The 14,109-nt window shown below is 40.8% G+C and overlaps 1 protein-coding gene across 5 annotated transcripts in view; it reads right to left on the bottom strand.

Annotated features, from left to right (window-relative positions):
• The window catches only part of PDE1C (phosphodiesterase 1C), a 586,050-nt gene that overhangs the window by 63,842 nt on the left and 508,099 nt on the right, over positions 1–14,109 (bottom strand). For all 5 annotated transcript variants that reach the window (XM_032758380.2, XM_058445830.1, XM_032758382.2 and 2 more), the window contains one exon: positions 7,276–7,506. In XM_032758380.2, coding sequence (XP_032614271.1) covers positions 7,276–7,506 — 231 coding nt within the window. The remainder of the gene's footprint in view (positions 1–7,275; positions 7,507–14,109) is intronic.

Here is a 14,109-nt window from a genome sequence, read left to right as displayed (position 1 = left end):
GATTTGGGGTGGAGAGTTCTGTAGATGTCTATTAGGTCCACTTTGTGCAGAGCTGAGTTCAGTTCCTGGATATCCTTGTTAACTTTCTGTCTCGTTGATCTGTCTAATGTTGACAGTGGGGTGTTAAAATCTCCCATTATTATTGTGTGGGAGTTTAAGTCCCTTTGTAGGTCACTCAGGACTTGCTTTATGAATCTGGGTGCTCCTGTGTTGGGTGCATATATATTTAGGATAGTTAGCTCTTCTTGTTGAATTGATCCCTTTACCATTATGTAATGGCCTTCTTTGTCTCTTTTGATCTTTGTTGGTTTAAAGTCTATTTTATCAGAGACTAGGATTGCAACCCCTGCCTTTTTTTTGTTTCCCATTTGCTTCATAGATCCTCCTCCATCCCTTTATTTTGAATCTATATGTGTCTTTGCACGTGAGATGGGTTTCCTGAATACAGCATACTGATGGGTCCTGACTCCTTATCCAGTTTGCCAGTCTGTGTCTTTTAATTGGAGCATTTAGCCCATTTACATTTAATGTTAATATTGTTATGTGTGAATTTGATCCTGTCATTATGATGTTAGTTGGTTATTTTGCCCGTTAGTTGATGCAGTTTCTTCCTAGCCTTGATGGTCTTTACAATTCGGCATGTTTTTGCAGTGGCTGATACCAGTTGTTCCTTTCCATGTTTAGTGCTTCCTTCAGCAGCTCTTTTAGGGCAGGCCTGGTGGTGACAAAATCACTCAGCATTTGCTTGTCTGTAAAGGATTTTATTTCTCCTTCACTTATGAAGCTTAGTTTGGCTGGATATGAAATTCTGGGTTGAAAATTCTTTTCTTTAAGAATGTTGAATATCAGCCCCCACTCTCTTCTGGCTTGTAGAGTTTCTGCCGAGAGATCAGCTGTTAGTCTGATGGGCTTCCCTTTGTGGGTAACCCGACCTTTCTCTCTGGCTGCCCTTAACATTTTTTCCTTCATTTCAACTTTGGTGAATCGGACAATTATGTGTCTAGGAGTTGCTCTTCTCAAGGAGTATCTTTGCGGCGTTCTCTGTATTTCCTGAATCTGAATGTTGGCCTGCCTTGCTAGATTGGGGAAGTTCTCCTGGATAATATCTTGCAGAGTGTTTTCCAGCTTGGTTCCATTCTCCTCATCATTTTCAGGTACACCAATTAGACGTAGGTTTGGTTTTTTCACATAGTCCCAAATTTCTTGGAGGCTTTGTTCATTTCTTTTTATTCTTTTTTCTCTAAACTTCCCTTCTCTCTTCATTTCATTCATTTCATCTTCCATCAGCGATACCCTTTCTTCCAGTTGATCGCATCTGCTACTGAGGCTTCTGCAATCTTCGCGTAGTTCTCGAAACTTGGCTTTCAGCTCCATCAGCTCCTTTAAGCCCTTCTCTCCATTGGTTATTCTAGATATCCATTCTTCTAATTTTTTTTCAAAGTTTTTAACTTCTTTGCTATTGTTTTGAATTTCCTCCCATAGCTCAGAGTAGTTTGATCGTCTGAAGCCTTCTTCTCTCAACTCGTCAAAGTCATCCTCCATCCAGCTTTGTTCCGTTGCTGGTGAGGAACTGCATTCCTTTGGAGGAGGAGAGGTGCTCTGCTTTTTAGAGTTTCCAGCTTTTCTGCTCTGTTTTTTCCCCATCTTTGTGGTTTTATCTACTTTTGGTCTTTGATGATGGTGATGTACAGATGGGTTTTTGGTGTGGATGTCCTTTCTGTTTGTTAGTTTTCCTTCTGCCAGACAGGACCCTTAGCTGCAGGTCTGTTGGAGTTTACTGGAGGTCCACTCCAGACCCTGTTTGTCTGGGTGTCAGCAGCGGTGGCTGCAGAACAGCGGATTTTCGTGAGACCACAATTTCAGCTGTCTGATAGTTCCTCTGGAAGTTTTGTCTCAGAGGAGTACCCAGCCAAGTGAGGTGTCAGTCTGTCCCTACTGGGGGGGTGCCTCCCAGTTAGGCTGCTCAGGGGTGAGGGACCCACTTTAGGAGGCACTCTGTCCATTCTCAGATCTCCAGCTGCGTGCTGGGAGAACCACTACTCTCTTCAAAGCTGTCAGTCAGACAGGGACATTTAATTCTGAGGAGGTTCCTGCTGAGTTTTTGTTTGTCTGTGCCCTGCCCCCAGAGGTGGAGCCTACAGAGGCAGGCAGGCCTCCTTGAGCTGTGGTAGGCTCCACCCAATTCGAGCTTCCTGGCTGCTTTGTTTACCTAAGCAAGCCTGGGCAATAACGGGCACCCCTCCCCCAGCCTCGCTGCCGCCTTGCAGCTTGATCTCAGACTGCTGTGCTAGCAATCAGCGAGACTCCGTGGGCATAGGACCCTCCGAGCCAGGTGCGGGACACAATCTCCTAGTGTGCCGTTTTCCAGGCCCGTTGGAAAAGCGCAGTATTGGGGTGGGACTGACCCGATATTCCAGGTGCCGTCTGTTACCCCTTTCTTTGACTAGGAAAGGGAACTCCCTGACCCCTTGCGCTTCCCGAGTGAGGCAATGCCTCGCCCTGCTTCGGCTCGCGCACAGCGCGCTTCACCAACTGTCCTGCACCCACTGTTTGGCGCTCCCTAGTGAGATGAAACCGGTACCTCAAGCAGAAATGCAGAAATCACCCGTCTTCTGTGTCGCTCAGGCTGGGAGCTGGAGACCGGAGCTGCTCCTATTCGGCCATCTTGGCTCCACCCCCCACCTCTTTTTCTTTATAAATGACCCAGTCTTAGGTATGTCTTTATCAGCAGTATGAAAACAGACTAATACAGACTGGGTGGAAGAATTGAGGAGCAGGGGAGTCTACTCTGGCCAGGGTCCAAACAGGAGGATTTTAAGTGGAGGACATGGTCATCACCTCTTCCACCACCAAAAGAGAAGAAATCCTTCAGAGGTCCCACAAAACAGTACAAATACTGGCTTTTCCCTATTTTAAGGAAGCTAGAGATGGACTCAAGGATCTTAAGCCCTGTAGTCAAACTAGTTCTTTCTAGTTCCTCTTCCCTCAATGAGCTCCCACACTCTTAATGCATGCTTTTTAAGCCATCTGGGTTGCTCTGAACTGGAGCTTTACCCACAGCTATAGCAACACCAGGATGTCTTCTGGAAGTCGTGGAGATGGTTCCCTTTGCTAGTTGCTAACCAGCAGCCCGTGATGGTCCCTGTTCTCAGCCAGGGATGGGGAGGCTGTGGGAGGAAGTCATCTCAACAGAGGGCAAAGATTAGAAGGTCCTGTCACTGCCAATGGGTGCCCAAACCTTGAGAACCCCCCCTTCACCAACAACCTTCAGCTCTAACTTGGAAGATATCCTGGGCACCCCACAAAGAAGGGGGCCAGGACAGTGACACATGCTTGTTTGATGATGTTGCCTGAGAAAACCCATTAGGTAATTTCCCATGGGTTGTATCTGGAGTGATGGCTGATGTGAGCTGTTACTCAATAAACAAGGGGAAGTGAAAGAGACTTTCTGTGCAGTTATAAATCATTTTAATTAGGCTGCTGTAATATAGTCCCGAACCACCATTAGGCTTTCTTATTATTGCTCTAAACTGATTTCTTTTCCCACCTCTCATTTACTGCTTACTTTTTAAGGGAAATGGTAGACTGTTGCTTATTTCAGGAAATAAGCACAGTTGTGAAATCAAGCCAGCCTCGTTGAAGACTCAGGTTCCTGTTTTGTTTCTTTCAGGCTTTCCCCTTAACCAACTTCAAAATGAATTATTATTTCCACATCTGCCCTCTCTGGGTCTTTGTTTCCCTATGGTAGAATTCATATCCTTCTTTGTGACTAGCTTACTTGCATTTATTGGTTTCTCCCACTGACTAGACCTGGGGTTGGCAAACTATGGCCCATGGGTCAAACCTGGCCCCACTGCCTGGTTTTTTATGACCTACAAACTAAGAATGGCTTTTACGTTTTTAAATGGTTAAAAGAAGACAAATATTTTATGACATATGATATTATGAATTCAAATTTTAATTTCTATAAATAAAGTTTTATTGGAAAACAGGCTAACTCATTTGTTTGCATAGTATCTGTGGTTGCTTTAAAATGGTAATGTTAAGTAGTTGCAATAGAGACCTTATGTCCTGCAAAGCCTAAAATATTTACTATCTTGTCCCTTATAGAAAAAGCATGCCAATCCCTGGATTACTATTGTAATAATAGAGTATATTGTAAGCCTCTTATAAACAGCAGTTAAGTTTCCATATTTCTCTGATGGCCCCTCTCCCTGCAGGCACCAACCCGCAGGGACATGCTAGTTACCAAACAGAGCATTGAGACTCACACAGATCAGAGTTTAACCTGAGATCTCTACTTAACGGTTGCTTGACTTTACACAAGTGATTTCACTTCTCTGAGTCTCAATGTTCCCACCCACAACATGGGAATGAGTGTTTCCACCTCACAGAATTGTTAGAACTTTCACATGATTTAATGTAGATAGAATCTCAAGTACAATGTCTGATACATGTTAAGCATTCAATAAAACAGTGGTATTATTGTTATTGCTTTTACTAAGGGCAAGACATTTCTAACCCACTCTGTTAAAAGAAAAAGCAGAGGGAAGAAACACACCTTGCCTTTCTCACCACCCCTTACATGTTCCTCTTTTGAGACAAGTGATTATTTATCTAGGAGGTAGGGTTGACCATGCACAGCCCGGCCCAGCCACCCACATCCCAGACTGCTTTGAGATATGTTTTCTGTAAGACACACACCTTTTCTGTCACTTTAGAAGCAGCCTGCCAGAGTGCTGGGGTGGGGGAAGAGTCCTGTGCCTGGCTATACAGTGTCTGGTTGTGTAAATTCATTTCAGAGCAAAATGTAAAGAAGCCCATGTATTCAGTAGACCAACTCCGTGTTTCCCAAGTCAGTTCCAGTTTTAGTGGAGCTGATGTCTTGATCATTGACTTTCTGATTTTGTTACCTAACTCTCAGTTGGTTCAGACCTCAGAAGGGGTAGCAAGGAGGGGCCTGTACTGCCCTCTAAAACAGTAACAGGTACATAATAAACTTTTGTTTTAAAAAGTTTTTGTATGAACGTATGTTTTTATTTTTTTAAATTTTTATTTCCATAGGTTTTCGGGGGAAAGATGATGTTTGGTTATATAAGTATGTTATTTAGTGGTGATTTGTGAGATTTTGGTATACCCATCACCTGAGCAGTATACACTGAACCCAATTTGTAGTCTTTTATCCCTCACACCCCTCCCACCCTTTCCCCCGAGTCCCCAAAGTCCATTGTATCATTCTTAGGTTTTTGCATCCTCATAGCTTACTTCCCACTTATGTGTGAGAATACACAATGTTTGGTTTTCCATTCCTGAGTTAATTCACTTAGAATAATGGTCTCCAATTCCATCCAGGTTGCTGCAAATGCCATTATTTCATTCCTTTTATGGCTGAATAGTATTCCATCGTGCACACATGCACATATATATGTATACACACACACACACACACACACACACACACGTATATCATAATTTCTTTATCCATTCATGGATTGATGGGCATTTGGGCTGGTTGTATATTTTTGCAATTGTGAATTGTGCTGCTATAAACATGTATGTGCAAGTATCTTTTTCATATGACTTCTTTTCCTCTGGGTAGATACCCAGGAGTGGGACTGCTAGATCAAATGGTAGTTTGGGTACACGAAAAATTCTTATTAAATTCTTTATAACTTTTTTTTCCAGACTATAAGGCACTTGAATACAAAGCAAATGAATTAAGAGCAGTCTCCAGAAGGGGGCAGGACAAGTCGGGACAATGGTCTTCTGTGCCTCCTAGGGTGGTCACCAGGGTTAACTGAAGTAATTTTTGCAAAGTTCCTGGAATATGATATAAGCTATCATTATTATTACATGTGTTAAAATATTGCTGTCTGATTATATGTTATAGATGGTTAATTATAAAAATAATTGGAGAACATCGTGCTAAGCACTTTCTACATATAGAAATCATTGACCACGGCCCTGTGGCATAATAGCTAGAACACAGTTCTGAGTAGATTACCTGGCCCCACCAGGCAGGCAAGAGAATGAATATGTAAAAAGAGAACTTAAAACAGCATCTAGTGTGCAGTCAATATATGCTATTTGTTGTTATTCTCTTCATTGTTTTTACTATCATAAGTATTACTGAAGGTTCCACGAGGCCTGTGATGTGAATAGGTATTACTATATACATTGTGTAGAAACAGTAGAAGGTTAAGTAGCCTGGCCAAGGACACTGAAAAGGGAGAAGCACAGCTTGACTTGAATCTAGGTCTATTGACTGCTAAATTACCTTGCTATTCAGCCACAACCTGGCAATTGCAAGCTCTGGAGACTCAGAACTTCCTGCCTGCCCCTAAACAAGGGAGCCAAATCAAAGCCCTGTGTACTTGCTCATCTTGTTCTCTCCTCTCAGAAGTCTCTTTCGCCCATCTGACCAGCCAACTTCAGCGTTCAAAACCCCCTCTTGAAGCCTACTCTGACATTTATCCCATTTTATAATCTCCAGTCCCCAAAAAGCTAATGTCTTTTTCTCTGCACATGTTCCTTGGGCATTTTATCTGCCATGTCACTACTTTCACTTGCTCACATTTCACTAGCAATATTTAGAGGATGTCTCTATCACCTTTGATATTTTGGGCTTCCTGTGGCCTTTCCATTTCTAAATCCCTAGTGCTAAGCATGGTGCTTGGCACATAGTTGTTAATCGATATTTGTTGCATTAAATATAAGAAATCAATAACTATATGCACACTATGGTGACTAGCTTACCACAGTTTGCCTGGAGAGTTTTTAAAACAGAAATCTCTGTGTCTCCCAGTCCCAGGTAAACTGAAACAGCTGGTCCCCCTAAAGGACACACTTGTACACATACAGATATACAGATATCCATTACAGGAATAGGCTCAGGCAAACCTGAGGTCTGGCCCTCATAGAGGGATGGTATATATGGGAAAATGACTTTCCATTTACCCACTTTGCACTCAGGAATGTGCTGGGGTTGATAATGGTAACTTCCCCCCAGCAGCCAGGCAGGCACTGGCTAGAGTCTCCAGGGCAGCTGGAAATGGCCAGAAAGGTATAAATCTCCCTGAAGAGGTTGGCACAGGTGAGCTGGTGGCTGCTTCTACTGGAATCCTGCAGCCCAGTGAGGTGGGATCAGCAGGAACTGGATGAGCAGGGAAGCCTTGCCCTGTGAGCTGTCCCCATCAGTAGGGTTGTTCACCAGTTTCCATCCATCATGTCATTAATGCCTCGAAAAGAGCCCTTCACCAGTGCAAGTCTACTCACCATTCTGTTGCTGCTCTCCTGACGACTGCTCAGCTTTGGAATTTTTCCCACGAGGGTTGTCACTTTTGTTCGCCCGTGTTCCATTGACTTGATTCTTAGTTTCTCCAGACGTCTCTTTCTCAGCTTTGCCAGATGCGCCTTCTTCAGCCTGGCTTTTGGCTTCCATTTCCTTTTGCTGCTCCTCTGCGGCCAGGCGAGCCTGTTCCTCTGCTTCCTTCTTGGCCTTCTCCTCTGCGTCCATGGCAAGTTGGGAAAGGCACAGAAAAGAGAAAAAGAGGTCATGCCATTAGGAGAATGACCTGTTTTAATACACAAAGAGTATCTAAGGTGTTTACCGAGTGTTTGGGTACATTTTTTGCTTAATTCATCAGATTGGCATGTATACTTAGGAAAGAAATAAAATAGATTCATGATGATGTCATTCTGAAAATAGTTAGAGGAGGGGTCAGGGAGAAAATAATAAGGATAATAATTAATAAACCAATATTGTAATGGTATTATTAATATCACCATTATTAATAGCTTCTTTTGAATGTGTTCTCTCTGCCAAGTATTATGCTGAGTGTTTTTTGGGGATTATTTATTTTCAACCTCAAAACAACCTTATAGCAGCTACTATTACTGTGACTCAATTTGACAAATGTGGAAATCAAGGCTGAGAGACATCATAAAACTTTCCCACAGCCACAGTAAAAACTGCAGCTTCATGTGGGCTTGCTTAAGACCTAGAGTTTAAACACAAACGATTAATTACAAAACAAAAAGGGAAAATATTCAACACTAGAGCAATTGAAAACAAACACACTGAGGACACTGTTTGTGAATTTAAAACAAGGAAGGGGATAATTGAGCCTTATGAGAAAAACGTTGTCTTCAAACTGTCCACAAGATGAGAGGTAGCCTTTAGTTTGGCCAGGTACCTGGTCTGTGTCTTTCCTTTTAATGAAAAGATGCTAGCATTATTTCTAATCCAGTTGATTATAAAAGGGCTTGGCTCTGTGCTTAGTCAAAACCACAGCAGAAATGCATAGGTTAAGTATTTATGAAAAGATTGCTTCACTCATCCAACTCATATTTATTGAGCAGTTGTAGTGTTAAGCACTGTTTTAGGTACAAAGAATACCGCAGCAAGCAAGTCGATTTATAAAGAAGAGATCATAATTAAGTAAACAAATGACTAAGATACTTGCAGTTTGTAGAAACTGCTTTGCAGAAAACCAAAACAGAGTAATATGCTGGAATATAATCAGCATAGGGGAGGGAAATTGCATTAGACAAGGAGGTGGAGAAGGAAGGCCTCCTTGACAAGATGACATTTAACCAAGTCCTAAATGATGAAGAGCTGGCCATGCAATAATCTGGACAAATAGTATCTCAGCCAGAGGAACTAGAAAATGCAAAGGCCATGAGGTAGAAATGAGCTTGGTATGCTCAAAGAACATTGAGTATGGTTAAAGTAAATTTGACAAGGGCTTAGTGACAGATGATGTGGTCAAATGACCAAGGACAAGCAGAGTTTAGATCATGCAGGGCTTTGGAGGCAATGAGGTGGCACTGCATTGTAGAGAATAACCTACACAGAAGACAATTAACAGAGCCCAATCCTCCCAAGGTTCTAGAGACTCATCCCATGTAGCACTCTAATTAACTCCAAAGGTCTTCCAGCCTGTGCCATCAACTTCTACTGGGAAAAGTATTATTACATTTTTCTCTAGATGTGTTTTAAAATGCTCCACACATCATTGTCAGGTGTTTTCTTTATTTCCTTTGTGTTAGCCTTGGTCCTGGAAAAAAGCTAACGCTCACAAATAATCCATTTGTTTTTAATCTAATGGACACCAGAGTGACTATGCATCTATCATGTTTCCCTTTGTTTTAGTTGCTAAAGAGATCAAAGCCCAAATATGGTCCAGGTTCACATGTTCACGAGGATTTCTGACATGTATTTTGTGGAAGTCTATGATGTCTGGTTTAGTCTACTTCTCCTGCCTTTATATTTGCTTACCTAAGATGTATTCCTTAATATATTATGTTTTCATTCATTGATCCATCCATCCATCCAAACCAATGCCCTAGCCTCATCCCCAAACAAATTAAATAAGATTCTGGAGAAGGAGGGGCAAGAATAGGATAGTTTGAATGTTTTCCAGGTGATTTAAACATACAGAGTTGAGAAGCACTGATTTAAATGTTAAATGTTCGCCATTCAGTATTTCATGACATTCTACTCCCCAAAAGGATGTATTTGTAATTTACATTGAAAAGGTGAGGAAAGATTTCTTTACAAATAATATAATTATGTTCATGTGAAGTATAATATGTCTTCTGGCCTTTATAGAAAGGTACAACTACAGAGTGAAAGAATGCTCTTGCAGAAGAAGATGGTGAGATGGCATTCTCAATAGGAGAATGCCACAGAAGGTCCCCTGGAATGTTCACTCAGGCTTTATCTCATCCTTCTTCAGTGACTGAGGATGGGGTTTAAATGTTATCATTGCTACTGAATTCCCAGTGCTTAGCATGGTGCCTGGAACGTAGCATACACTCGAAGTATTTGTTGACTAAATGAAATGTACCCTATGGTTGTGATTTATCCTATATGCTGGTGTAAACTTATCTGTATATATCTTCATCAGTCCTCAGCAATTTAGACAGGCATAAAATACAGAAAGTATATAAACTCTAAGTCTTATCCTGAAAGAGTAGTCATCTGACAAATGTTAGTTTCCTTAACCTATAATGTAGGTAAGTAAAAAGATGAATATTTTTACTACAGAGTGGGAAACTGAGGCAAGGAAGAGGAGAATTCATTCATACTCAGAACCTGGTATCAATTTTAGAAAATAATTTATAAGCCCCTCACAGAATCCCCACTGAATCCATGGCAAATTTTCAATATTCAAAATAACCCCAAGTTGGAAATAATTTTGATAAAAACTGAAGGTATTAAATTCTGGTTTGCTATAAGAGAGTATAAAACATTATCTGAGCAAGAGAAATTCATTTGACAACTGAGTCTGACAGTTTCCCCAGGAAATCTAGCAAAAAACCTACAAAAAACTGGTGGCGGGGGGTATATTTCAGAAACAAACCTGATTTTTCCTCAACTGTAGCTATCGGGCAATTCAAGTTTACATGAATGAATGGTAGCCCTTCTGACATCATGATCAAATCAGATAAGAGCCTATCCTACTGTATGATTTCTCTACAGCAATCATGTTCCAGCAGATGGTCCTGCAGCTTTTCTACTTGATTTCTATCTCTTAGTCACATCTCTGAGATAGCTGACATTAGTGTGATCGACTGCATGACACCCAAAGTGGTACAACTCAAAATTTGTAGACTGGAACAAGCAAGCACATAAATAAGAAAACAGTAAATACATTGACAGGAGGTAGGTCTTTTTAATTGCAATCAAATTCCTTTATATTTTCTGGGTGAAATGATCAGTATAGATGAAATTTTCGTACAACAAGAAAAAGGAGTTGAGAGCAATTATTTTGTACATGCTCACAGGTTCCAATGACAGCAAGTCTACAGATAATTCACTTTTCCGGTCTTAGATTTAGCACCTACTAGGCTTCTTGACTAGTAGAAAGCAAGAGATGTGCAGTTCATTTCTGTTTCCTTTGGCTTCCCATGTCAGACTGTTTGTGGTGTTGGGTCTTGTGATGAAAACAGCCAAGAGCAAGCAGCTAAGAGTTAAGGTAGAGCAGAGCCCTCAAGATCCATAAATTTGCTTCCTCCCAGTGGAGAGCCAGTTCTACCCCATAATGCATGTCCGTACAGTTTTGGGGAAATACATTGATTTCTTTGTCTTCCTGAATAATGATACTATAGGGTCTCAGTTAAAAACCGTATTGGGCTAATTATCCCTTGATATAATTTTCTGAAATGCCTACTTAAACTACCTACAAGCAGAGAGAGAAAGAGAGAGAAAAAACATAGAAGAGAGAGAAACTGATCAGAAAACCCAAAATACTACATAAATTTTGACTAGTTCAAATCTCAGTTCTATACAAGAACAAAAGAAAGGTGCTTCTAGACATTTAAGAACATAGAAGGTGTTCTTGCTTCCTGAAAATTTTAGTCAAAGAAAGAAGTGCTCCAGCTGACAGAAAACTTCAATCAACATTACAAACTCAAAAATGAGAAAAATATGCAAATGAATAATTAGATATTGTAAATCACAACATTCAGTATCAGAATAAAATATTCAAAAGAAAGGCCAAATACAAGATAATATTATATTATGATCCCAATGTGTCGGCAAAATTTTTACTTATACATATGTACAGAAAAGCAAATTGAAAAGAATAACATCAGAATTTTAATAACAGTTATATATGTCTAGAGAGGTAATTCATAATTTTCATTTTCTTTTATATATATATTTTATACTTCAGCATTTGTAACCTAAACATGTTAGTCTTACGCCAGAAAATAAGTGTTAAAAAAAGTACTGAATACTGAATGGAAATTAATCAATATTGATCAGACTTGAAAATTGTTATGTCCATACATCTTGGGTGGGAATAGTGATTTTTAACTCTAAGGACTATCAAAATATTTATTTGATCTTTCCTAATAATTATCAGCTCTTGCCTACCTAGTTTTGTAAATCAGGTTGGTTAACAAAACCAAGACCCATTTCCAGTGCATTTACTAACAATACATGTTCAAGTGCCCCATGGAGGACAGCCTTTCTTGAAATCAGGGTCATCTGGAAAAAAAGAGCAACAAACAAAACAGCCACCACCAACAGAAAACAGATGCGAACTAGATTTCTTATTAGCACCAGTCAACCAGTCAACAGCATTACTTAGCTACTAAGAATGTTATAAAATATTAGTTACAGGTTGCTATTTTCACCACCACCTTAACTTTGTATTCAAACCTCTAACCTTCTTTTCCAATTTGCATAAATAACAGCTACTACTTAGGTACCAACCTTGTGCAGGCTCCTTTCTCAGTGCTTTATAGGTATTATTTCTATTCACCCTCAATTCTGCGATGTACATTATCATCCCCAAAGTGAGTCTCAAAGAACCTATCTGAATTTGCCAAAAAAAAAAAAAACCTTGGAAGTCAAGACTCAATTCTCTCTCCCCTTCCCTGCTAATTGAAATGTGCCCTGATAACCAAACTATTCTCCCACAAAATACTCGTAACATCAGGCTCTGTGCCTTTGCCCAACCCCTTTCTTCTTGTTCCCATTTCTAAATACAACACCTCCTTCAGGTCTTAATCCCAGAAGTCTGCTACATGATGCCTTCCCAAACTCCCAAGCAGGGCTACAGACAACTTCTTTGTGCTTCCAAAATAGTTCAAACATACAGTTATCTCTATCCCCATACCTAATGCATTTAAAAATTATTAGCTGTTTATTTATCTTTTTAAAGGGCCAGTTTCCTCCTGAAACTGTCAAATGCTTCCCCAGGTGATTAGTTTCTGAAGTTAATTTTAGTAATCCAGATAATTGCAAACAAATTATTTTGAAGTACCTCTTTAAATTGCATGTTGTCAGAAATTGAATTTTCAAGTGTAATGAGTGTAATTGATTATAAGAGAGTGTTTCTTTGCAGATGATGCAGTAGCTGCCATCGCTGCTTGCAACGCCTGCCGACAGGGAGGATTCAAATGTTTAAAGCATTTGAATGGACTAGGAGAGGGTGCACTTAAAATATGGAAGAGGTGTTGGCTCCCTCCACAGCTCAGGGTGCAACATCTGTCCTGAAACGATAAGGGTTCAATTATGCCCTAAAAGTGCCAAAAATATAAACCCTTTGCCTCACCTGAAATGAGCAGCCACTTGAATGGAATTTTATGGACAAGTCACAAAATTGGACAGAATTTTGTGGACAAGCCTTTGAATAACTCCAACAGTGAGGCTGCTTCTTTCCTACAGTAGAAGCAGAACCCCCAGCCCCAACCTGATGTATGGGAACCAACACTGCTAGAACATGCTTTTGCCCACCATCCCCACCCTTCTCACCTGGTATACTGACACTAGGAGGGTAAAAATGTGAGATGTTGTGTTTGGGGAGAGGATGATGTGTTTTTGTCTGATGTGAGGGCCTAGGGCTTAGGCTGGTGGTGCTGATGGCAACTTCAGGGCTTTGGTTGAACTTCCATTCTTCCTTTGAATGAAATTCTATAGTAATGTCTCTTCCCTTCCCCCACCACAAGATTGTGAGCTTTGAGGGCAAGGATGTCTGTTACTCATCTCTGTACGCTGGGCACCGGGCACAGCCTGGCACACAGTAGGCATGCAATAGATGTTAGCAAAAACTGACTCTTGTTGAAGGCTCACCTCCAGGAAGCCCAGTCCCCTCACTGGGCTCCCAGAGCCACCATGTCTTTGTCCCTACCTGGAATCAGGCATCACAGTGTCAGACCCCTTATCTCGGGTTTGTGCTACCTGTGCACAAGGGCATCTCTCCCTAGTATGATAATATAGAATGTACTGATCATGGAGGACATGCTCAGTAGTCACAAATGCACATATGAACAAAGGAATTTAAGCTTCCCAAATCATACAAATTTCCATATTTTTCTGTTGATAGTACCAAGGGCCACAATTTTTAGTTTTGATGATGTCTGCTTCAGGGAATTTCTGTTTACCGACAATTTACCATCATCTCAGAAGATCAGTTATATGGTTTGAGCAATGAGTGAAGGGAAACTGAGAATATGAAAGGAATATAAAAATGCCTGTAAGAAAATTAAAGCTCCTTATATCCCAACATAATGGCCAAGGCAAGGTGGCTATTAGCGGGTCTTTACTTAGGTAAAGGAAGAAATAAAAGCCTCACAGTTGTGCCACATGACATC

The sequence above is a fragment of the Hylobates moloch genome, unplaced genomic scaffold (genome assembly GCF_009828535.3).
Source record: "Hylobates moloch isolate HMO894 unplaced genomic scaffold, HMol_V3 SCAFFOLD_1, whole genome shotgun sequence".
In the NCBI taxonomy this organism is placed as follows: domain Eukaryota; kingdom Metazoa; phylum Chordata; class Mammalia; order Primates; family Hylobatidae; genus Hylobates; species Hylobates moloch.
This window is presented reverse-complemented; position numbering and strand designations above follow the sequence as displayed.